The 27,791-nt window shown below is 37.8% G+C and overlaps 1 protein-coding gene across 2 annotated transcripts in view; it reads right to left on the bottom strand.

The window, feature by feature from the left end:
- Window positions 1-11,366: 11,366 nt before the first annotated feature.
- LOC126333482 (P2R1A-PPP2R2A-interacting phosphatase regulator 1) overlaps window positions 11,367-27,791 on the bottom strand; it is a 58,733-nt gene continuing 42,308 nt past the window's right edge. For both annotated transcript variants that reach the window (XM_049996738.1, XM_049996739.1), the window contains exons 5-6: window positions 15,822-15,986; window positions 11,367-13,708 (exon numbers count right to left, since the gene is read on the bottom strand). In XM_049996738.1, coding sequence (XP_049852695.1) covers window positions 13,480-13,708; window positions 15,822-15,986 — 394 coding nt within the window. In that variant the 3' untranslated portion in view covers window positions 11,367-13,479. The remainder of the gene's footprint in view (window positions 13,709-15,821; window positions 15,987-27,791) is intronic.

Genomic DNA, 27,791 nt, shown 5'->3' with positions numbered 1-27,791 from the left:
TGTAAGCTACTCCCCTTACTCCATCCATTATGGTCCAACTTCTGCAGTAATATTTTGTGGTCAACACAGTCAAAAGCCTTCGTTAAATCAAAGAAAACACCTAGCGTTCGCAACCTTTTATTTAATCCGTCCAAACCATCACAGAGAAAAGAGAATATAGCATTTTCAGTTGTTAAACCATTTCTAAAACCAAACTGAACATTTGACAGCAAATTATGTGAATTTAAATGCTCCAGTAATCTTGTATATACAACCTTCTCTATAACTTTAGCAAACACCGATGGCATAGAAATAGGTCTAAAATTGTCAACATTATCAGCGTCTCTCTTTTTATGAAGTGGCTTCACTTCCGAGTACTTTAATTGGTCATGAAACCGACCACTCCTAAAGGAAAAGTTACAGATATGGCTAAGTACTGGGCTAACATATGTAGAACAATACTTCAGTATTCTGCTAGACACCCCGTCATATCCAGAGAGTTCTTGGTCTTTAGTGATTTAATTCTTAACTTAATCTCCCTCTTGTCAGTATCATGGAGGAGCATTTCAGGTAACAGTCTCGGAACACTTTTTTCTAAGAGCGCTATATGATTCCCTGTTGGGGCTAAGTTTCTATTTAGTTCACCTGCTATATTCAGAAAGTGATTATTAAATACTGTACATATATGCGACTTATCAGTAACACGGACATTCCCACTACACACCGATTCTATATCCTCGACCTGTCTCTGCAGACCAGCCACTTCCTTTACGACTGACCATATGGTTTTAATTTTATCCTGAGACTTAGCTATTCTATCTGCATACCACATACTTTTTGCATTCCTAATAACATTTTTAAGCACCTTACAATACTGTTTGTAATGGGCTGCTGCATTTAGATTTTGACTGTTTCTAACATTTTGATATAATTGCCACTTTGTTCTACAAAATATTCTTATCCCTCTAGTCAGCCACCCAGGCTGCCTGTTTGTGCTAGTACCCTGTATTGAACGTTCTAACAAAAAGCAACTTTCAAAGAGCACGAGAAAAGTCTTGAGAAAAGCATTATATTTATCGTCTACTGTAGCAGCGCTATAAACATCTTGCCAGTCTTGTTCCTTGATAAGATTTACAAAGGTCTCTACAGCAACTGGATCAGCTTTCCTAAACAGCTGATGACTATATTTAACACGCGTTGCGGCACAAAAATCTTTTAGAGTTAAAATTTGTGCATCATGATCTGAAAGGCCATTCATCTTTTTGCTAACAGAATGCCCTTCTAATAATGAGGAATGAACAAAAATGTTGTCTATGGTTGTTCTACTGTTCCCTTGCACTCTGGTTGGAAAGAATACGGTTTGCATAAGATTATATGAATTAAGGAGGTCTACCAGCATCCTCTTCCTTGCACAATCACTTATACAATTAATATTGAAGTCACCACATATAACTAACTTTTTGTATTTCCTATAAAGTGAAATCGGAGTCTGGGGATCTATAAATAACAACAGTTAGAAGTTTAGCTTCGTTAAATTTAACCACAACTGCACAACATTCAAACACCTTTTCAGTGCAGTACTTTGAAACATCAATTGACTCAAATGGGATGCCGTTTTTCACCTACATGGCTACTCCCCCACACCGCAAAGAGCTCCTCGAAAAGCTGCCAGCCAACCTGTATCCTGGTAAAGGAAGCCTCTGAATTATCTCCTTATTTAACAAGTGTTCAGATATACCAATAATTTCAGAGTCAACATCTATAAGCAGTTCACTAACTTTATCTCTAATACATTGTATATTTTGATGAAATATACTAATTCCCTCATTACTCGGATACCTAAGCTTTGTCAAAAGTGGTTCCTTTGTTACAGAGACTTCCCTTAAGCAGGAATACCTATCAGCTGACTTCAATATAAAAAAGGTGCAGCTCTAACACCCACTACTGCAGGAATTTTCCCATGAGTGATCCCACCTATGCTGTCACCTATAAGCTTTGCCAACCTCCCCTTCCCATACCTGTTGAGGTGCAGGCCATTTCTATTGAAACCTGTCCTGCTGATAGACTCCACCGACACCACTGAAATGTGACCCATGCTTTCTGTCATCAGCACACCCCCAAGTCTCATGTTATTACGCCTGACGCCCGTATTAAGATGAGGCCGATCGTGCTGCTGAAACAGTTCCACGAGATGCACATTCGTGTTGCCAGTCTGAGTGGCTACCTTTTCCAGATCACCATCTATGTCATACTCCCCATCCCTATCAATACTATTACCAGCCCCACCCACAATCACTACCTGATCCTCTTTAGTAAAATCCCTACATAAGCCCCCATGTAAAGTCACCTGAGCCAATCCTGCATTAGGCTTCACAATGCTGGTGACCTGGTACTCACTCCCCAACACTTCCTGTAACTGCTGGCCTACACCTCTGCTGTGAGAACTACACAACAGCAGAACCTTCTTCTTCCTCTTCGACTTTGCAACTGTTCTAGCCACCGTAACTACTGAGGTCTGCTGCATACTTCCTACGTCTACAGCTACTAGAGATTCCTCTCCACTAGACTCTGACAGTTGGTCATATCTATTGTAAACACCAATAGTAAAACTATCTGAAAATCTTCTTCTCCTAGCAGATCTCTTGCTAACAGCCAGCTCCCATTCCCCTACCCCCTTCACCCTCCTCATCCTATCTAGCTCCTCCTGTGCGTTTTTCAACTGCACCTGAAGGGCCCAGATCTTACACTCCTGCTCCTCTATCAACTTACTCTTGCTACATAACCTGCAGTTCCAGGAGAGGATCTCACCAGAATGCCTACTGGCTTCCCCACTGCATTCCCCCCAGTTAAGATACTTCGAACAAGTCTCACACCGCAATCCCCTACTCACGAACCTACGGCAAAGCCCACACTTCTCACTCATGGGAAAATTTTACTAAGTTCCGCTACTACAATAAGAGGATGTTAAAAACCTGACTACAATAATCACAAACTTACTCAACAAGGGAAGTAACTACTATTATTAACAGTATTAATAAAAAACAAATGTGAATATAACAAGAGACTAATACAGAAAGAGAATCAAACGTCTAATGACACAGTGACGAAGCTGAAAACAGTTCCCAAAAGGTTCTTCTAAAATTATTTCACCATGAAACAAAACAAAAACTCCGGTTGAAGACTACCAAAGTCCCTAAATAAACCACTATACACAAACAATTAATTAGTACTTAGCTTTCGATGGGCCGCTACAGCTACAACTGGTCAGCGCGGAATGTAAACATAGGTAAGAGATTACGTTGTTCGATACGAAACACTCACAAATATCAGGTCACACGACAAGAAAGGCAGAGGTGAATGAAGAAACCACTAATAAGTCACTTATATAGTAAATATTATCACAAAAACCGTTAAAATATGTATCTGAAACCTAAAAATATATAAAAACTTGGAGAGCGATCTCACACGCAGTTACTCGCTTATGACGCAGACTCGTGAAGCCATAGATCCAAGCTGTCCACAAGGCACTGTTAAGATGATGGTGGCTCCATAATGGTGTAACATAATTTACATGGAGTATACTGGGTCCTCTGGTTCACATGAACCAAACATTGACTGGAAATGGTTATATTCGGCTACTTGAAGACCATTTACAGTCATTCATTTGCTTCATGTTCCCAATCAACAATGTGCCATGTCACTGTGCCACAACCATTCACGATTGGTTTGAATTACATTATGGACCATTCGAGCAAATGGTTTGGCCACCCACATCTCCTGACATGAATCCCATCCAACATTTACAGGACAAAATCCTGCACCAGAAACACTTCCACAACTATGGATGGCTGCAGAGGCAGCATGGTTCAGTATTTCTGCAGGGTACTTGTCGAGTCCATGCCACGCCAAGCTGCTGCTCTACACTGGGCAAAAGGAGATCCAACATGATATTAGGAGTTATCCCATGACTTTTTTCACCTTAGTGTAAGGTACGAGCTTTATCTGGATGTAAATTGGCACACCATGCAACAGACTCTGCAATTTGGAGGAATACAACGGCTTCACAAAGAGGAAATCGTGATTGAAAGATGAGAATGTGGCTGCTGATTACGGTAAGGGGTATATCTTGGAGGCCAAACTGACATAGCTCTCTCATTTGCAAGACGCGCACAGGCACTTGCAAGTGTGTCTGTCGCATCTAATTCTTCAAACTGGTTCTGTCCCAAAGCTCATGCCAGGAAGTAAGCTGGGGTATATTCTGCACTTCAGAAACCTCCATCTTGGGGATGAAACTTGCTAGAATCACCTGGTGCATCTCCTTGAACCAGCATCACTGGTTGGAGGAGTACATATATGTAAACACTGAACAAAGGGCTCTTGTGACTTTGAAAACGACTTTTATAAATTATTGAGCAATTCAATTTTCAAAAAACAATAAAAAATTTTAGAGAATTCCCTGAAATTCATTTAGTTTACTAGTGGGAAGGGGGGGGGGGGGGAGATCTGTTGAGGCGCAAGAAATTATATCATGAGGCCAAATTTCAAATGGGCCACAGTCTTAAAAACGGACTAAACACTGTGAAGATGGCCAAGGCTCTTGTGCAGTTCACAAATCCTCTCTATATCAGTATGCGTGTTTAGGGCCTCTACACACTACACTTCTACTGATTCCACTATCAATCTGCGAAGCCGAACTTCGTCTATCTCAAATTACTTTATATGCAGCAGAAAATTCCTTCTACTGGATGAAAGGCTGTAATCTATATGAAGTAATTAGGTACAATCCCAAACCATTCCGCCTGTGTGAATACATGGCCAATAATCCTTACAGAAAAACACCACAAAACAAGAAGGTTATCGTCCTGATGAAGGACAAGGCGAGTGGTTCACAGACTAGTGGAGTTTGTAGAGCTCAGGTTGAAAATATATGCATATCTTATAGCTGTAGGTGCCACCCACAGATGGTTGAAGGATGTACATTCTGCAGCCTCAAAGGCTCTCATGATGGAGGATTGCAATGGCTGCCTGCTTGAAGGCTTTGATACCATTCCACATATAGTCAGCCAGGTAGTCTTTTGATCACAAGACCATGAGTTACTTACTTTTCTGCAGCTGAAATTATGGCTGTTAAGTCACGATAACAAATGATTCATCTCGTTGGACGGGACTCTGACCTCCCCAAACTCGCACTATTTGTTGAATGATTGTGTGGGTGGTCGTGTATTTGTTAGTAAATAATGGTTGTGTGTACAGAAGAGTTGGATGGACAGCTCATGTGTGTATGAATATGTGTGAATGATTACACACTACATGTGCATGGAAATTATATGCACACTATGTGTGTATGTTTGTAATTGTGAGTAGGTGTGCTTTTTCTTCACTTGCTACTGCCTGTCCTTGTTTCCCATACACAGTATACTGTTTATAGCAGAATAATTAAAATATATACTGCATATCTACTCTGAAAAAACCAGTCAGTTGTTAAATTTAAATACTGTGCACAGAATGATCAAACTATTGATTAAAATGTGTAAACTCTTATAGAATGAAAAACAACACAGTTCAAATTCAGTGGGAAATATATAGTGTTTCAATTATTCAACTTTCAGTGTACCTGACAGTATTAGTAATGTATATAGTTTTCAGAAAAATGTATGTATGTCACCAGAAAAATGAATAGTTTTGCAAACTATTCTTCATCAGGAAAAAATTGCTCTGTAAATATCTGTAAATAAACCAACAAAAGATTTGAAAACTAAAAAATAGCTTTGCAAATTATTCTTCAACAGAAAAAATAGCTTTGTAAGTAAATGAACAATTGTCAAAAAAAAAAAAATAGCTTTGCATAGTATTGTTCATAAGAAACAAATAGCTTTGTAAATGAACCGACAAATGGATTAAAAATTTGTAAAAACAATAGCTTTGCAAATTATTATATATAAGTCATCAGACACAAACAGCTTTGTAAATAAACCAACAAAAGGTTTGTCAATAAAAAAGCAAACTTGCTAGCATGAAATTGTATTGACAAAAAATTGTTAGTATCGAAACACAAATTCATGTGTTATATCACTCTTCTTATTTCCTAACTCTTTCACAACAGAACTATAGGGAGAACATTTTTGTAAATAATAATTTGTTTATAACAAACCTGTATTTATAATAAACATGAATCTCTCCTTACAGTGCACAGTCCCCGGATGAACAAGCCTGAATAACTAAACCAGTTATTAAGGAGTAGGAGAGGTTTCCTGCACCATTAACCTAATAAAATTACGGAAATTGACTGAGAATACACAAAATTAGAGACAAATACTTTGAAAAAATACATACCCATTTCCTCAGGTGCAGAGGTTGCTATTATGATATAAAATTGAACCATTTCGACATTTGTCTCCTGGCTGATTTGACAAAACCAACTGACTGCTACTGAATTCTTAAGATTACTAACTGCCCATTTACAAACTGACACTGACATGTGTCCAGCTGACAGCACATTTGGCAAGTTAGTAGGCCAATGAAAAATAATTTCTTCTGTCCCAGTATGACGACTTGAAGTGGAATTCTTGCAGTGTGTTGAAGCAAGGCTTTTACAATGTCACTCACACCTTTCCACATATGATGACTTGTAAAAATTCTTAGCATTCAGGATAACCCATACCCACAGGACCACACAGTACAGTACCTGTTGAACAATTCTCTAACAACCCTGCTAAGCAAATCTGAGAACAGTCAGTACCTCAAGTCAAGTTACTATCACGAAAGATAGGTCACTGGATTATCTGTAAGAAAAGTCTCATATTTTTGAAATTATATGCTGAACTTTCCAAATACGTTAATGTGGCCATTGTCCAAGGACAGCACATGCTCTTTAGCACAAGTGTGTGTGTATGAGGCAGTACTACTTCAAGCACAATATCAAGTTCACTGTCGTGTTTTATGTAAGAAAAAGCCAATTGAGAAAATGGAGTAAGTTCAAATACAGAAAGACTGTGGGTAACCTAAAATTCAAAATTCTTGGCAAATTTTGTAGAAGCTGTTGGTGCTCAGGACCATTGTCAAATAAGTCCACGTAAACTGAAAATGTCTTGGAAATGTTAAATCTAATGATCCTTCTCACATGACTAACAATATTAACTAACAAGGACTATCAGATTATAAACTTAAGTGCACAGATTTATCAACAAATATTCTTTCTAATGGTTGTGGAAACGTTACTTTACAGTTCAGTTACAGAGGCCAATAAACAGAATCTGTTGCAGTGGTTTTCAAGGCAACTGTTCTCCACAAATCACTGATGCCAGAATGTATGTGCAATATGGTCTAGAAAGGTGCAAACAATACTGTTAATTTTCTGTGGGAAAGGTGAGACAGAAATGAGTCACAGTACATGAAGTCCACAGATGGCATGTCTAGAGTTGGCACTTAGCGTGCATGCGTCTCTCTCTCTCTCTCTCTCTCTCTCTCTCGAAGTCTCAATTTTACTATTCACACAAGGTCATTATTTACTCTTACTGTCTGAAATGATGTGCTCTGCTGGGCGTAAACAAAATGTCCATGCGAGGCCAAAGGGGCCTTTATCCCCATCCATTGCCCATTTGCTCGACAAATTGTAGAGCTGTGAAGTCAGATGGCACACCATCTCATTTGTGGATGGTTTTGGAGAGAAGCTGACTCGCAAATGCAGCTTACATACTATGCTGCCTATAGTAATATATTATTGACCAACAACACACATCTTACCCATTTATACAGTACCAATGCAGTGTTGCTTTACCTGAAACTGCAACACAAAAATTAATGTTCATACCTACATTCTCTATTTATTACTGTGTGTACTCTTTTGACACATTTCACTTCAGTTTCCTCTTTCTCATATTCCACTCTCCCCAGACCTTAGTTCCTTTCCTTATTTCACTTTTTCTTTCCCGCAATTCATAATGTTCTTTACTGGATTCACACACTGGTTTCATAACATCTCCATTACTCAATATTTACTTATTCTGATTAGAGTCCAGGCACACACTCGTTGTTCCATAACCTTTTTTATATGGTACTACCGGTCTCTACTGTGGAGAATTTTCTTTCTTGTCAGTTGTCTGTGCAAACTCCATCCAACTACTCTGTCTTGTCTTGTCCTCTATTACTAGTACACCATTTGTACAATAAGTAATCAAGAGGAGCAAATAAAATACTAATAATAAAAAAAATCAAATCAAATCTTCATTGCTGTGAGCTGTTTGATCCACTGTTTCTCGTATTATATCTTCCTTGACCATAGCACATTATAAAAAGACTGTACTGTTCTGTTCTAGGTGGCGGTCAAAGAATTCCTTCAGCTAGTGGCTGTTCACATATGGTCTTCGTATTTCTAAGTTCCATCAGTCACTCTCTTATTCATTAGATTCTTTAAAATGAAAGCATTCATGTAAATTTGCTTCTGTTAGAACTCTTTGTTCCGCAGATGTTTGGTTATGCTATTGATAACTATCTACTCTGCCATGTTTAACAATTTACTGGCCTGTTGGGTGAGCTTTCAGATAACCTGAAATAAGGGGAATCTCTTAGACTACATCCTTGGTGTAAACAGTCAGGAGAATAATGGTATGGTACAGGGTTTCTACTGGGCCACAGCTTAACCATTAATCTTACAAGAGCAATTCCAAACTCTGGTCTGCAGGGGAAATGCACTGCTGAGCACAACATGCTCATTTTCAATGGCTGCTTCACAACCTGTGCCACCTGGATCCTTCCCTCTGTCTCCAGCTTCTCTGAACTGCCTACATACCCCGACAGGCAAAAAAGTTCACAAAAATTCAGATTTATTCTTCAGTGTCAGTTGCTGATTTTTAAGTGGGTGACGTGCTTCAACCTCTCTGAATCCACTGTCAGACCTACGTAATTCCATCTGCAACCTATTATGTCTGTGACAAGCTCATCCGAGTCACATATATTTGCAACTTAAACTGGAGAATAAATGAGAAATGTGTTAAACAGCAAGACAGTTGCTGTTCTTTCATGACAAATGTGAGTTATAGTGAAAGTCCAAATAGTTTTGAGAATGGATTAATAAAAAGTAGAGAAACATTAAGATGGTAGTTTTAACACTCCAGGTGTTCTTTGTAGTATCCCACTCTTGACTAACATGCACAGAACATCCCTACAACCATGTTAAACTGTCAGAAAAGCACTTTGGGATGATGCTCATCTCACATGTCACATTGTCTTGAATGTCAGTTAGGTTGTCAAAGCACTGACTCTTTATGTGAATTTCCATATATTGTCATAGGTTTGTATTTGTAACACCAAGTCTCATCATCCATGAAGTTTTTTTCCCCCAAAAGAATTGCTCATATTTAGCACTTCAATCAATTCACAGCCAATGTTCATGCATCATCACTTTTGTTCTGGAGTCAAGGTGTGCAGAACAAACTCTGCACAATTTTCCCTTCTTCAAAGCATTCCAGAGAATGTCTTTAACATCTGACTTAGAGATGATGTCCCATTACAATTTGTGATAATGTAGACACACCAGGACTATACATCCAAGGCTTAACACTGGCTGCTCACAACTGATTTGCTGAATGTGCACCTGTTGTTTAAAGCTGTTTGTTCCAGCTGTCACCATAGTTACTAATATGCCAAGAATAAAATCAGTCTGGCCTTTTTGAATGGATGGTTTAGATAGGAAATACCCGTGCAACACATCCTTCGTTTCCGTAGTAGTCCTGCCCTCAATCTCTACTAATGCCTTGCACCCACACCTTCTTCCCAAGCCTCCCCCCCCCCTTTCTTTTGTTCTGTCACTCCTTCTCAATCCACTCCTCCCACAGTGTTGTTGCCGTCGTCATCATCAGCCTATGCTGCATGAACTCATTGAGTCTGGTGCCCGTGTGTAACATTTCTGCCCCATGCATCTGAAGCCTCACCCTTACAAGTTCCTATCTTGTACACCTGATGCCTCCCACTGCCCGTCAAGCCATCAGCCACCCTTCCCCGACCCTTCTTTCCACTTCTGCCTCTTTTTGCTCCTCACCCCAGCCTATCTTTCGGACTGCAGCCCCAGCACTGTATATTCAGCAGACACAATGTAGCTGTACAGGTGTGGAGGCATATGTGTATGTAGGTGTACTCTAGCTCAAAGAAAGTATTCATCCAAAAGCTAGAAGAATTTTAATTTTTGTTTGTATGCCTGTCAACAGGTCAACATCTCTACTGTTCGAGCTATCACCATTACTTCTGAATTATTTACCTTCAACCAGAACTTTCCACACCTTACCTAATTATAGTAATCCAGAGTTAATGTCCGTTAATTATCAGCACTAGTCAATTTGTTGTTAGTACATTTTACAGAAAGCAGCTGCTTCTGCCTATCAATGGATAACTTTTCATATCCCTGAAAGCTCCCCTTCACTATTTGATTTATTGGGCATACAATGTGAATGAATAAACCCCTCACACTTATGAATGAGCTCTGCTGTTCTGGCAAGTGCAGTAGCACTGCAGATAGTTGTGACAACTGTCAACTGAGTACTTAGCACATTTTACAACTTGGGTTCAGTGCCATGCCGCACAGTTATTACTGTACAGCTCTACCATGTAGGTGAATTTTACCACCAGGGATCAGCTAGAAGATGTCACGACTGTTCTGCTAAGAACTTTTATAGTGGACAGACTAGGGGCCTTTCTGACATACACGTAAAGAAGTTATCTTTGAGGAAAAGCTCTATTATAATAGTGCTGGATGAAGCAACATTACCTTACACAAAACTTATCACCCTGTCCCCATTAAGCACGCATGTATTTGTGGGGCTTAGGGGGGTGCAAAGATGAATGAGTGACGGGGTAAGTGGGAAGGGAGGGGTGATGGAAAAAGGGGAAGGGGAATGAGGGGGAAAAGAAGGAAGGGAGAGGGAAGGTGGGAGGGGAGGGGGAGAGGCAGCAGTAGAATCGTTCAGCCGTCAGCTTCAAATGCCGGTTCTCTAAATTTTATTATTTAAATACTTATTAAATATTTTCTAACAATCTCAATATGTAGCACAATTAATTTTTACTTTTTAAGTGCCACACTTTTCAATGTCTAATATTATTTTGATGCAGTTCTGGGCCAGATTGATTAACATAATTGGAAAATTGAAGTCAGGGGAGACAGTTGGAAAATTTCTTCCATAATTTATACTAGAGATGTAGACACTCATGACGATTGCAAAGCTGAAAACTTATTTTGTGGCACCAAAAATTTCCAGATAAAACTACATTCCAGCAGTTTTCTAACACACACACACACACACACACACACACACACACACACACACACACACAGTATAAATGGTCTAAAACATACTTTTACTGAAAGATAAATCACAATATAAGAAGCGAAGTTATTTTCTCCTTAAAAGTTCTGTATATTATGCAACTATTCTACACTGTAATTTACATATTTATATATGACACTGCCATATTTACAATGTTTGGGCACTACAGAATATATGGCACAATAAATGCTGAACATGGCACATAAGATTCGAGATTTTTTTTTACATCTCAGGATGTAAAATAACATGTTGCAGTCTAACACTTTAACATGCTAAATTCTCTATTTCTGACTTGTTAATCATTCTAGTACTGCAGCAAAATACAGTCAATAAGTATTGGTTCCAAATATCAACCAAGAACAATGTGTTGGGTACTTTTATTCTCTGGCATACTAACATATATTTGTTTCATCTTTTTGTGATATTGCTAAAACAGGACATACTGCATTCTCACAATATAAGAACAAACAGAACTGAAAGTAGACAAACGTTACCATGTCAGTTTAGTTCTACTAGGCCATACAGATGAATGAAAAGCGGATTTGTAGAAAATAAATTACATGTATTTAACGGAGCCAAACAAATTTTTTTCATGTGTACTGGTGCCTACCAGTGTTACATAATCCTTTCCAGCCCATAAATAAAATTTCAGTTTCAATATAACCAAACACAGTACACATAAACAAACTTTTTTAATTCCAAAAGACACAAAAATAAATGGATGGTCTTGCACCTGGTGATATTCACATGACATTGCAGATTCAGAACTCACAAGATATCCCATAGAATGTCGCATAGTAGACTAATTTAACAAGCATTTCATAATTTTCCTTTTGCGACTTTGGTAACTGTGTGTCAAAAAATTAAGAACTCTGAGAACTGTATATTAGATAGATTAAAATATTATGTTCACACACACAATTAAGATTTTTTGGAAGTATTTGCACACAGTGTAACAAAATTAAGTTTGCTAAACAGAGACTGGAAGCCTTGAGTTATCTGTGTTTATGAACTGCAGAAACCAATGGAAGGATGAATACAGTTGATGGGCAGTATTTAATAAGTACTTACATGCAGTAAGTATTTACTAAATACATACATGCATACATAGAGAGAGAGAGAGAGAGAGAGAGAGAGAGAGAGAGAGAGAGAGAGAGAGAGAGAGAGTCTTGCTTGTTACATTTAGACAGCATACTTAAATGGGGTACAAGTCAATTTCCTAGATTCAGGTTCAGTCATCATGTTCACAACTGCAAATATACAGATCTCAAGCAACATGGATGTACAGAATAGGAAAAAGCCTTTAAAAGAATAAATGAAACAGAAATAGTTAAGTGTATGAGAAGAGTGTGATGTATTAAATGTTGTATGCTGCATCACAAGTGGCCAACTTACGTTTGGTATAACCGATTTTACCGGATCAAACATAATAGCTAACATAAAATTTTTATAAATATATATTTTTAAATACAGTTGCCTGGTTTTCAAAACAATGAAAAACTGTTTTAACACTTCTTGACATCTTTGAAACTGCACACAGGTCCTTGTAAGGGGGCAAAAAAGAATGGATCAGCAGTTGTTAATGTGCAGAAATTTTTTTTACTGCTACATAAAAAAAGTTTGTGTACAAACTTTCACAGACAGACATTAAATCTAAACTCAATGCATCAAAACTGACTATAACGCCAGCATAAAAAGCGTCACTGAAAAGGACTTACATTAAAGAGTACACTGAACTACACAATGATAAATACTAATTACATATTTAAAGATACTTAAAAACACAAGTCTTACGAAATATTTTAATACATAGGAGAAATGAGGTATTTCCACTTTACGAAGAGGATTATTACAAATAATACAGCAACTGCTACCAGGAAAGCTACAGTTTTTTATCTGTTTCCACAGAAAACAACAAAAATTGATCTCTGAAGCTTTCCTGGTATAGCAGATACCCCTCTCATTGGCAAGATACATAGAAAAATCTTTCAGTCAAAAAATGCACTACAGAACTTTTAATTCCAATAGTGAAACACGAAACCCCAATGAACTGGTTTTTGTGTCTTCAGCATATTCGTCTGGCACAGTTCAAGTGACAGACAAAAAGCTTTCAATGAACTGAAGTGCTGGGAAGCTGTGCAGACTAGAAAATGGGAAAAGAAATGCAGTTTAAGGCAAGTTTGGATTAGCTAGGGTTCTTTTCCCCAACTTGAGTCATGATCTGGTCACTTTTGCTTGGGTCAGGTGTTCTCTCCTCTTGCATTGGTTCATCATTAATGGAGGCTGCAGGACGTCCTGGTGATGGGCTGTCAACAGGCCGGAATGAGAAGCCAGGAGAGTCAGCACTAGATAATGATTCTGGAGTGCCCACTGAACTCAAGGAACCTGGTAATGGACTTGAGGAAGCATCCATTCTGCAAAATAAAGTTTACTTGAGAAAAATGCCCCACTAAAATTATATGCTAGGGTTATTAAGATTGTTGTACTCATTGCCATGCACTAAAGTTACACAATCATCTAATATAATTATTGTCAACAACAAACAAGCTAAAAGTGTTATGATAAGAGCACTTAATTTGGTTACAATATAAGATGGTACTGGGGACTGCCTAACTAAAGAAATTAATGAAAGAAGTAAGTAAACATTTAAGTTGAACAGGAAGTGGAATATGAACGACTTTTACTACTGGGACAAGAGTAGCAGAAACAGCACTGGTATTGATCAGCAATTATTGCAAAAACTTAGAAAACCTTGTTTCACAACCATTATACCAGGTGTTACACATAAGTATGTGTGATACCTCTATCCTACCTGTGAGGGTAGGAAGGAAAACAAGTGTAATGGCAGGCAATAGGAAACTTTAATCCAAAGAATTAAAGGAATAATACACCTACAGATGATAACTGCATGAGATTTGTTTTATATCTTACTTTTGTATAATATCCACCTGCAGTTAAGTGTGCGTTATGGGGAACTCAAACTTGTAGTCAGTCAGCATCTTTATCATAGACCTTATGCTTTCAGATTCTTGTATTCTTTGAATGTGCAATGCATTGTTACCATTTATCTTCAATTTCATGAAATTTCTGATATGAGAAGTATCTTTTTCTGCAATGTGTTGTCTTAATGTTCCAAACTCTCCTGAGAATGACCTAGTTTACTGCTCAAGTATTAAATGTATTCTCCACAAGCCAATATATTTGGTGTATAGGCTACATATTGCATCAGTATAAATTTACCACCTTTCTTTTTCATTTCCTGAGCCCAAACTCATAAGTTTACTGTCATTTGTTTGAACATGTCCACTCAAATTACATAAGCTATCCCAAATCAGAGCCTACCAAAGCAAGTGACAACAACTGGTGTGGCAGCTAAGGATTTCACATTTGGCAATGATGTAGTGTTGTCACAACCTATACTCACCTCAGAAACAACACACTTAATTTTTAAAGTTCATTTCACTAATTCATAATTATTTAATTTAAAATTTATTACTGTCAATCAATCAGTTCCTGTCACAATAAGCAGACCACATACTGTCCTAGAATAACAGTTTGCTGATGTGTGAGAAATGAAATGCTTGAAAGCATAATTAGAAACAAAAGCATTTAAAAATTATTTAATGTCAAAATATGTATTTTCATAAACATGAACTTACTAATGATACTAGAACTTTGGTAAGACTAAAATGAGTAAGGAAGAATTTTTGCATCAAAACTAACACACAAATTGTACACTATCTTCTGCAGATGGAGACCAATCAAGAGGAGCAAAATACGTATAAAATTTTATTTACTCAAGAGTACTATGAAAAGGACAGACTGCTGCTCATCACATAGAGGAGACACAGACATATATAATGAACAGACTGATACTATTAAACATGCAAGGTTTCAAACAAACAGTCCTCCTTCGGAAATAGACGAGTTGGGCCTTTGGAAATAGACGAGTTGGGCAACAACTGCTGGAGACTCTGGACTGTGTGTGTGTGTGTGTGTGTGTGTGTGTGTGTGTGTGTGTGTGTGTGTGTGTGTGTGTGTGTAGAGATGCATGTGCATGTTTTCCATTTCCAAAGGACTTTTTGTCTGAAATGTTAAATATTTGGCAATCCTTTCTTTGTACTTGTCTGTGACTCAATGCCTCCTCCATGCAGTGAGTAGTGATTCATCCTTTTCACAATATTGTTGTCATTACAGCCTGGACTTCCCATCGTTTCATTTTACTTACTCATATTTTAAATTATTTTTAAATTGTAAAAAAGTCTATTTGTATACTTTTTTTAAACTCTTCAGAACTACTGCATAATTACCGCAGCTGTAATAACTTCTAGGCAGAAATCAGTAATAATGAACAGTCACAAAAAATGAAGCAATTAATAAAGAAATACATATTACACAACAAGTACCTGTATATGTTATAAATTCTTTGTCTAGCATTAAAATTGATCAATAAATTCACTGAAATACAAAGGTGACAGAAAACCAAAAGTTTTCACTCCAGCAATGCTTAACTGTTGGAATTATTACCTGTTATTCTGAGTCATTAGAAGACCAGCTCTCTCAGTTCCATAGTAACTGGGCCTTTTGGCTGGTGGAGGAACATAGGGATCAACCTTTTCATCCTCTAATTCACATTTGCGTTTCACAGGGCCCAGTGAACTAGCTCGAACAGTATTAGGACTTAAGCTTCTCCTGCAAAAAATATAAAAAAAATTACTCTTTTTTTTTAATTAGAGTCTCATAGCATGGTATATTCACATGCAAACTAAGAAATAATTCAGGAGCAAATAATACATGGCTGATGAGAAAATCTAATAAAATACAACAGATGAACAAGACAGACAAAATGAAATAGCACAAATAACTGAGTGGCGATGCAGTCTTGTTGAACTATGTCACATTGTCCCTCAGGTTACTTAATTGGTTTGGACTACTGTCCTAACTGTGCAGAAGTGAATACATTTAATCACATAACTACGGTGTTCGGAAGGGGAGACATTTGGTAAATTTTTTGGAAATATTTCGAAGAAATACGTGGTTGCCAGGGGCAACTCAAGAATCAACATTGGAACTCACAAGTGAGTACACATTGCGTAGTGCCCCACAAAGCCATCTAACAAAAACAAGTTAATATTATTCTACATAACAAAAAAGATAATAAGAAATTTTCACAACCACAAGACACACAATCACGGTTGTCCACACTGAGACAAGCACTGTGGACATTATTCAAAAACCACACATTTGCATATCAATTATGAAATGGAGGAGTTTGTGGAGGGTTTGGCAAGGAAGATTAATGACAGGATAGCAGCAGGCAGACCAAACGACATCAGTCAGCTTAATGTGACGATTACAGGAGCATAAGTTTTCATGACACATCACTTCAGCAGCACATCGCCAGAACAGCAGCTGCCTGCCACTGTTGCTCAACATGATGCACCAGCTTTGCCTGTGCAGTAAACAGCAGTGTTCACAGTTCACATTCTACACATTGAGTGAGCTGCGATTTTGTCAGTTTAGCACTTTTTATTTTATTGTTGTGCATGCGGGAACTTACAGGACTAGTCACCAACATTTGTGAGTGAAGAAACTCAGTGAACATCGACTTTAAATAATGAGTTTGGAATTAGTAGTGTATGTCTGTGTGGACTAGTAAAATGATGGTAGCAGGTAGGTTATTTGTGTAACAGAACAGTGATGCTATGTGCGAAAACAGTAAAGCATTTAACAAGAAATTAGAAGAAATGCTAAGAAATTTAAAGGGAGCCCTTCAAGCCAAATTAAACTTTAATATAAATACAGCCCTTAAAGTACATGGGAATGATATTAAAAGAATTGAATTTAAGTATTGACGAAAAAACTAGAGGAAGCTATTAAAGCACAAGATGAAAGTAGTAAGAAATTTGAAGATAACCTTCATGGAAAATTAGAAGAAGAGCTTAATCCAAAATTGGAAGGTACAATCATGGCTCAAGAGGATGCTACTTTTAAAAAGCTAGAAGAAAGTATCAACCAAAAGTCAGAGGCTACCACTACCAAGTTGGAAGCAATTAAATTGCAAGCAGAAGTATTTGAAAAAGAGTCAATATTGATAGTTAACATACATGAAAATAAAATTACTGCTATGGAGAAAGAATTAAATTATCTGTCCAAAAAAGTACAAATGGACATTAATGTACAGTGTGATTTAGCGAGGAATGAATTACACAATGAAGTCATAATAAAATACAAACTGTGGACAACCAAACCTCAGGTTCACAGGAGCAGGTCAAATTGTTAGAGCAGGGAAAATTTTTAAATGAAATTCTGAGTACCCAAGCAATATCGACTGGTTCGAAAGACACATTACAGAAGCTTGTAAAACAAGAAGTACTTGATACAGTTGAATCTATTAGTACTAAAACCATTTATTTGGGACGTGCTGTAGATCACAGAAAGGAAATGCAGAAATTGTGGGACACCTTAGAAATTGTAAAATCGGAATTTAGAACTAATGAGACTAATGATAATGTTGGTGTATCTTGAGAGTTTTTTGAGGGTATTCAAATGGGAAACAGAATAAAGTTTTCCAAACAGTTTAAAAAGTTCACACCAGATGGGGACGTGGATCCAGTACATTTTTATGGATGTTTTCTAGATCATCATCAAAAATATGGGAGGACTCCAGAAAGACAGATTTTACACTTGTTATTTAGTTGGTGATTCAGCATAATTGGCAAATGCCCACTCTGAAGATTTCAAGTCGTGGGAGGATTTTCAGGAAATCCTTAAGAGGAAATATTGGTCTCCCAGCAAACAAGGCATGTTACTACTGGATTTAGTTGACCCAAAGCATTAAAATAGTTCTTGGAGTAGCTATAAAAGGTACCTGGAGCGGTATCTGATGAGACTGAAATATTTAGATAACCCATTAGAGGAACCACACTTGGTAAGGGTGTTAATAAGTCAACAGCCACATTACATGCGTAAAAAAATTTGGGATAGAGGCTGGACAACTGTGGATGATTTACTCAGGGATTAGATACCCTCAACAAGGAACATAATGAAAATGTTCATAATTCTAATTAATACAAGGGCGACAAAGATGACAGATGGTTTTCAAATTCATTTGCAAAGTTCAGAGAAATGACTGTTGCATCAATGACAGATGTAATAATCCGAGCACAACTATCAATAATAATATACAGTCAGAGGTATTACTACCCACTCCTAATAATAATGTGGATAATAATGCTGGTCATATGTCAGAGTTAATAAAGATGTAATAATAGGCAGTTATCTTGTAATTATAACGAAAAACACAAAATTCCTGGGTTGAGGGCCAAAGTCCAGAATATGACCAATCAATAGTTGGCCCTAAAATACAAAACTTAGTGGGCAGTGCAAAACAAAATTCCAATAACGAATGGTTACTAGAGGAGGAGGAAGGGGAAACCATGAGTATTCTAGCAAAACCTATGGTGCTAGAAGAAGGCAGATATATCCATTGATTCAGGTACTGAAGTATCACTGATATCAGAAGAATTATTACACAATATAAAACAGAAACAATTAGATCCTACACTACCAGTTACTGTAGTGTGTACTACTGTAGGTATTACCAGAATAAAAAATAAAATCAATCAAGTCTCAGATGAGAGTCATAAAATTGGTATGGTTTTAATGTATTAAGTCTTTCTTGGATGTCTCAAATATTAATTTAGGTGTATACTGTTGGGAATAGACTGGCTGCTAAAACACAAAGGGATTCTAGATTTTCATACAGCTAGTCTGTCATATGAAGTTGGTGCTACGTGTATATTAGACTTCTCCAAAATAAGTCATGAAGTTGTCACATGTAATACGGTCATACAGATGTTAGTCACAAAAGCAAAACTAAGCGAGGAAGAATCAAATACACTGGCAAAAAACCTGATTGATGATTATATATATATATATATATATATATATATATATATATATATATATATATATATATATATATATATATATATATATATATATATATATATATATATATATAAAATAGAAAGAAACTTCCACATGGGAAAAATATAAACCCACATCCTTTCGTCTTTCCCTCTACTTCCTGAAGAAGCAAACATCGGTTGCGAAAAGCTAGTAATTCTGTGTGTGTGTTTGTGTGTTTTGTTCATGTGCCTGTCTGCCGGCACTTTCCCGCTTGGTAAGAAGCTTACAAATCTAAGATGTTAATGGATGATCAGAAAGTGGCAGTGTATCATACTCTATCAAATTACAAATCTGTGTTCTCCAATAAGTCAGAAGTTTTAGGAGATTACATTTATCCCTTTGATATCAAAACTAACAACCCATTCTTTTGCAAACCTTATCCTGTGCCTTTAAGATTTGTAGTACAGGATGAAATTAACAAAATGGTTGGTAATCCGGCAGCTGAACGGACTACTGGCATGTACAACCCATTAAAAGTGGTTAAAAAGCCACAGGAGGCAACTGTTAGTGAACCGTTAGCCAAATTAGAGCAGACCCAGTATTGTAGCTCAATGGATTTACCGGCTGTAAAGAAGTTCCACAAAAAACAGCTTTCTCATTTGATTGAAAATCTTACCAATTTCGCATCTTATCTTTTGATTTGAATATCTCTGTGCCAGTCTTTATTCACGCTCTGGATCAAGTGTTGTTATTGTTGTCTTTAGTCTTGAGACTGGTTTGATGCAGCTCTCCATGCTACCCTATCCTATGCAAGTTTCTTCATCTCCCAGTAACTACTGCAACCTACATCCTTCTGAATCTGCTTAGTGTATTCATCTCTTGGTCTCCCTCTACGATTTTTACCCTCCACGCTGCCCTCCAGTGCTAAATTTGTGATCCCTTGATGCCTCAGAACATGTCCTACCAACCGGTCTCTTCTTCTCGTCAAGTTGTGCCACAAACTCCTTTTCTCCCCAATTCTATTCAATACCTCCACATTAGTAATGTGATCTACCCATCTAATCTTCAGAATTCTTCTGTAGCACCATATTTCTAAAGTTCCTATTCTCTTCCTGTCCAAACTATTTATCGTCCATGTTTCACTTCCATACATGGCTACACTCCATACAAATACTTTCAGAAATGTCTTCCTGACACTTAAATCTATACTCGATGTTAACAAATTTCTCTTCTTCAGAAACGCTTTCCTTACCATCGCCAATCTACAGATTATATCATCTCTAATTCGACCATCATCAGTTATTTTGATCCCCAAATAGCAAAACTCCTTTACTACTTTAAATGTCTCATTTCCTAATCCAACTCCCTCAGCATCACCCAACTTAATTCACCTACATTCCATTATAGTCGTTTTGCTTTTATTGATGTTCATCTTATATCTTCCTTTCAAGACACTATCCATTCCGTTCAACTGCTCTTCCAAGTACTTTGCTGTCTCTGACACAATTACAATGTCATCGGCGAACCTCAAAGTTTTTATTTCTTCTCCCTGGATTTTAATACCTACTCCAAATTTTTCTTTTGTTTCCTTTACTGCTTGCTCAATATACAGATTGAATAGCATCGGGGAGAGGCTACAACCCTGTCTCACTCCCTTCCCAACCACTGCTTCCCTTTCATGCCCCTCGACTCTTATAACCGCCATCTGGTTTCTGTACAAATTGTAAATAGCCCTTCGCTCCCTGTATTTTACCCCTGCCACCTTTAGAATTTCAAAGAGAGTATTTCAGTCAACATTATCAAAAGCTTTCTCTAAGTCTAAAATACTATAAACGTAGGTTTGCCTTTCCTTAATCTTTCTTCTAAGATAAGTCGTAAGGTCAGTATTGCCTCACGTGTTCCAATATTTCTACGGAATCCAAACTGATCTTCCCCGATGTCGGCTTCTACCAGTTTTTCCATTCGTCTATAAAGAATCTGCATTAGTATTTTGCAGCTGTGACTTATTAAACTGATAGTTTGGTAATTTTCACATCTGTCAACACCTGCTTTCTTTGGGATTGGAATTATTATATTCTTCTTGAAGTCTGAGGTTATTTCGCCTGTCTCATACATCTTGCTCACCAGATGGAAGAGTTTTGTCAGGACTGGCTCTCCCAAGGCTGTCAGTATTCCAATGGAATGTTGTCTATTCCCGGGCATTGTTTCGACTCGGGTCTTTCAGTGCTCTGTCAAACTCTTCACACAGTATCGTATCTCCCATTTCCTCTTCATTTACATTCTTATTCCATTTCCATAATATTGTCCTCAAGTACATCACCCTTGTATAGACCATCTATATACTCCTTCCATCCTTCTGCTTTCCCATCTTTGGTTAGAACTGGGTTTCCATCTGAGCTCTTGATATTCATGCAAGTGGTTCTCTTTTCTCCAAAGGTATCTTTAATTTTCCTGTAGGTAGTATCTATCTTACCCGTAGTGAGATAAGCCTCTAAATCCTTACATTTGTCCTCTAGCCATCCCTGCTTAGCCATTTTGCACTTCCTGTCGATCTCATTTTTGAGACATTTGTATTCCTTTTTGCCTGCTTCATTTACTGCATTTTTATATTTTATCCTTTCATCAATTCAATTCAATATTTTTTCTGTTATCCAAGGATTTCTACTAGCCCTTGTCTCTTTACCTACTTGATCCTCTGCTGCCTTCACTACTTCATCCCTCAGAGCTACCCATTCTTCTTCTAGTGTACTTTTTCCCCCCACTGCTGTCAATTGTTCCCTTATGCTCTCCCTGAAACTCTGTACAACCTCTGGTTCTTTCAGTTTATCCAGGTCCCATCTCCTTAAATTCCCACCTTTTTGCAGTTTCTTCAGCTTTAATGTGCAGTTCATAACCAATAGATTGTGGTCAGAGTCCACATCCTACCCTGGAAATGTCTTACAATTTAAAACCTGGTTCCTAAACCTCTGTCTTACCATTATGGAATCTATCTGATACCTTTTAGTATCTCCAGGATTCTTCCATGTATACAACCTTCTTTTAAGATTCTTGAACCAAGTGTTAGCTATGATTAAGTTATGCTCTATGAAAAATTCTACCAGACGGCTTCCTCTTTCATTTCTTACTCCCAATCCATATTCACCTACTAAGTTTCCTTCTGTTCCTTTTCCTACACACTAATTCCAGTCACCCATGACTATTAAATTTTCGTCTCCCTTCACGTTCTGAATAATTTATTTTATCTCATCATACATTTCATCAATTTCTTCATCATCTGCAGAGCTAGTTGGCACATAAACTTGTACTACTGTAGTAGGCGTGGGCTTCGTGTCTATCTTGGCCACAATAATGCATTCACTATGCTGTTTGTAGTAGCTTACCCGCGCGCCTATTTTTTTTTAGTCATTATTAAACCTACTCCTGCATTACCTCCATTTGATTTTGTATTTATAACCCTGTATTCACCTAACCAAAAGTCTTGTTCCTCCTGCCACCAAACTTCACTAATTCCCACTATATCTAACTTTAACCTATCCATTTCCTTTTTTAAACTTTCTAACCTACCTGCTCGATTAAGGGAACTGACATTCCACGCTCCGATCCGTAGAACGCCAGTTTTCCTTCTCCTGATAACAACATCCTCGAGTAGTCCCCGCCCGGAGATCTGAATGAGGGACTATTTTACTTCCGGAATATTTTACCCAAGAGGACGCCATCATCATTTAACCATACAGTAAAGCTGCATGCCCTCGGGAAAAATTACGGCTGTAGTTTCCCCTTGCTTTCAGCCGTTCGCAGTACCATAACAGCAAGGCCGTTTCGGTTAGTGTTACAAGGCCAGCTCAGTCAATCATCCAGACTGTTGCCCTTGCAACTACTGAAAAGGCTGCTGCCCCTCTTCAGGAACCACACGTTTGTCTGGCCCCTCAACAGATACCCCTCCGTTGTGGTTGCACCTACGGTACGGCCATCTGTGTCACTGAGGCACGCAAGCCTCCCCACCAACGGCAAGGTTCATGGTTCATGGAGGGGGGGGGGGGGGATATCAAGTGTTAGGATTAGGATTACAACAAGAGCTACTCACAGAAGTCAATGATACTCTGTTGGTGTCAAAAACATGGTAAGAATATTGTACACTATTAACTAAAACCATACGAAAGTTTTATGAAAAAGGTATTACAATCAAGCTTGGGAAAAACTTAAGTTTTTGGGACATTTGGGGGGAGAGGGGGTTAAATGGTATAAAGCCAGACTTCGATAGATTGTCCAGAACCACGGAATGCTAGGCAATTACATTCATTCCTAGGATTAGAAGGGTTTTATCATCACTATAGACATGGACAAATTATGAATGTCCCCCACTTAATAAGTTTGTTGAAACAGAAAGTGAAATGGATATGGAATGACGGTACAGCAGAAGCATTTGGTAATATCAAGCAGACACTAGTGAAACACCTATTTTGAAGCATCCTGTGATATATGAACCTTTCAAATTCGAGACAGCTGCCTGAGAATATGGTATAGTCATGGAATTATCCCAAGGAAAAAGGGACTTGGTAATAGGGGAGCACAGAACAATTGCTTTCACAAGTAATAGTTTAAGTAAACAAGGGATGAATTACACAGCTACAGAGAAGAAACTGCTTTCTATCATTTGGAGCATAAATAAATTTCAGGCTTTGATTTGAGGCTTGAAAGTAGTTAAACATGCTGATCATCAAGCATTAGCCTTTCTCGTGGAGAGCATACTACTATATTATCACATGATGAGGTGGGCTGTCTTTATAAAGCAATTGCCACTAGAGATAAACTATATAAAAGGATCGGAGAACCAAGTTTCCGATGTATTATGTAGACTACCATTAGGTAAGAACAATATGAAATGTACAACGGGCCCTGGGATGATATTTGAAATTAATTTCTTAGGTATTAGCTTTGCCAATAATGAGGTATGCAATTTAGCTCTGAAGATCATGCAAGAATTAAATGATGACTACTTCAGTGAGAAATGACGATGAGGTCCCATACTCCGAGGAGCATAGGGGATGATGCGGGAGACCTGCACTGCTGTACTAGGCAATGTCCTAGTGGAGGTAGTTTGCCATTGCCTTCCTCGGACCATAATTGGGATGAACGATGATGATGATGATGATGATGACACAACAATACCCAGTCATCACGAGGCGGGAAAACTCCCTGACCCCGTCGGGAATTGAACATAGGACCCCATGCACGAGAAGCGAGAACGCTACTGCAAGACCACAAGCTGCGGACTCAGTGAGAAATATCAAAAGTGTAAAAATGGTTCCCTGGTGCCATCAGACCAATTTTCATTGGAAAAAAAAGATATTTTATTTTGGAAATTTACGTGCTCCATGTTGGATCTTACGCATGTCTCAGTATGCTGAGGATGAATTAATATGAATCATATACTAACATTATGGACATTTTGGAACATGTAAATGCACACAACATGTGAATAAATTTTATTATTTTAAAATTGTAGTCAAAAAGTAATTAAACTATTGCAGAGTTTTATTATATGTCAAAAGGTCAACGAATATAATAGTGGTATAAAATACATGCCGTATCCCATGGTATCTAAAACATTACAGGATCTTACGGGACGCAGATTGTTGGCCAACTACCTACGGGTAGAGGGTATGTGACTTATATTTTTGTGCTGATAGTGTACGGGTTGAAATATGTAATGCTTAATCCAATCGAGCAAGCTAATACAATCACAGATGGACCACAGCTTACCAGCTACAATTTTAAAGTTTTTGGCAAGGAAAGGAGTATATCGTATTTACTCGAATCTAAGCCGCACTCGAATCTAAGCCGCACCTGGAAAATGAGACTCGAAATGAAGGAAAACAAAATTTCCTGAATCTATGCTGCACCTGAAATTTGGGACTCTAAATTCAAGGACAGAGAAAAGTTTTAGGCAGCACCTCCAAATCGAAACAGAGTTGGTCCATTGTAATATGAGACACAATTTAGGTCGAATGAATGACGATACAGCTACAGTAGTTTGGTTCGAGTCGTAAGCTTAGCAGTTAAGGTTTACCAGGTAGCCATTGCTATGCGTCCGTCCTTATTTATACGGGTACCCTTCCTTTGTTACGTGCTTCGTCTGGTTTGAATAGATTGTTTATTTTTCTTTGATCTGGTAAGTACCATTCTCTTTGTTATAGGTGTTTATGTCACTCTAAGCTGGAAATTCATTACTATACTGCGTCATGCATTGTTTGTCGCATTCTGATAATGAGTGTTTACGGCCTGTCACCGCTCGCGGCATGGCTTGCTTTTCTGCACGCTGCCGCCGCTTACAATTAAAAAAAAGAGAGGAATCGTCTCATTAGCGAAACAATGGCAATAGACTGCTATTTGTTGATACTTACACTACTGCTTTCTTTGATAATGATCAACAAGAACCAAATAATAGACTGCGTGTGGTAGATGATGTTCTGAACGAGAGTTTAGCGAAAATTTTTCTCCATGTGAATATCTTTGCAGACACCTCTTTAGTACATTACATTCTGCACAGAAATTAGAGTCATCTTAGATTTAAAAATCTAGTCTATTGCCGTGCTTCACTAATAGGCATAAGAATAATACGAATATAAACATGACATGATATGTATATTCTTCCGCGTTTACTGTTGGCTCACTCCAGTTTTGAAGTTTATTAGGCAGACAGGATTTAATTGAGATCGCAGCAAACACGAAAGAATACATGGTAAAAGTTTATATTCGTATTATTCTTATGGTGAAGAGAATACTGCATGTGATTCACAATTCATAAAAGGACGTAGAGTTGGTCATATTGACAAACATCCCAAACAGTCTTGCCAGTCAGATTTTCGTAGTACATTGAAATGCTGCCACATTCGAAGATGTACAATATGGAATTTGTATTTTCTTCGTTGGATAATGTATGAAAAGGCAGTGGTCAAAACAAGGGGCGGAGAAAAAAGCTCGTCTTCCACCTTTTTTAAAAATTTATTTACTGTCGCAGAGGTTTTGGTGCCAGTATTTATTTTTGTGCCTGCAAAGCATGCCTGTGTAGCGCTACATATATTCGACGGCAGAAGTTAGTTGTGGCGGCACCTACCAACATTTTTCAGAACTTCCACTTACTTTGCACTCGATTCTAAGCTGCAGGCGGTTTTTTGGATTTCAAAAACCGGAAAAAAAGTGCTGCTTACATTCGAGTAAATACAGTATAACGTAACCATATCAAAATATCACTTGCACTCTAATGCGTGAGAGACAGTAATGAAAGAGTTTGGCTGATTATGTACAACATACTGATCCCACAAACATACCACATGGGCACAGACGATACCAGAATTCCATGTCACATTGACTGAGTTAACCCGTATCTGCACTGAGTTATCACCGATAGAGATAATGAATAAGAAATTTATAGGAGAACCATTATTAAAATTGTTGAGATACCCCTCTTCAGAGGAAGAAGAGGCAGCAGTAATGTAGATCCAGATACAGGCCAGGAAAAGGAACTAAACAATGTTGATGTGATTAATAAATGTGAACCACCAGGAGAATTTGCACACTTCACAAATTTATCAGAATAACACCCGTTGGAAATCAGAGTTAATGGCTTTTGTATTTCTTATTTAATTTCTCTAAAAGCATTCCTTACCCCTACATTATTCTATATCATGTACCTCTTACTATTCTACCTTATTAAATAACTGAACTGTATCCTTGTTTATGATAGCAAGAAAGCATTAAAAGTTGCTATGTGGATAACTGTAAGTACCATAATTTTGAAAGTCTTAACAACAGGTAGTATGTTTCTTACAGAAAGAGATACATTCTTTAGCAAAAGTGGAAATTCCTTGGGGTGGGGTGTGGAAAGGGGTTCTGCCTTTCAGGGCTATATTCTTTCTTTGTTTCTTTCTTCGACCTTAACAAATCAATTCTTCTCTTTCCTTTCTTCCTTTTCTGACTGCCCATATCCATATGTGTCTATCAGTGAATCCCTTCTCCTTTACCCATGTTTCTATCACAACCTGTTGCCACAGGATGGCCGAGGAGCACAACACGTGTGACGATATGACTTGGACAAATGGACATAATTTTGTGCCATACACATATTGTGTATGGGGTCAGTACACTGCTTTAAGGCATGCCACACATTGTGTGGGAAGATAAAGTCCAACACTCTAAAATACAATGTGCTAATGTGAGTGTAATGAGCATAAGATAGTAGTGACATCTAGAGAGAAATCGGATCAATTTATAGCGCAGGTGCATAATCAATAAAACAAGATTGTTTTATCAGTTTTAAATAGAGAGGAGGACTTACACAAGGAACGGTAGTAGTGGACGTGAAAATTAGGCAGTATTCAAGTAACATAATGTTCAATCAGTGTGAGAAGACAAATAATAGTTAATCACCCGGGTACATATTGTGATATAGGTGTTTTATAAAATAAGTGGCAATGGAGAAAAGAAAATTGTTATCTTGACTACCCTGGCAGGTTTTGTCGTCAATATAAAATCCAGAAATGGCAATTTCAGTCCTTGCTTTATTATTTCTTGAGGTATTTT

This window comes from Schistocerca gregaria, chromosome 2, assembly GCF_023897955.1.
Source record: "Schistocerca gregaria isolate iqSchGreg1 chromosome 2, iqSchGreg1.2, whole genome shotgun sequence".
NCBI classification, from domain to species: domain Eukaryota; kingdom Metazoa; phylum Arthropoda; class Insecta; order Orthoptera; family Acrididae; genus Schistocerca; species Schistocerca gregaria.
The sequence above is the reverse complement of the archived record's forward strand: the minus strand, read 5'-3'. Positions and strand labels throughout refer to the sequence as shown.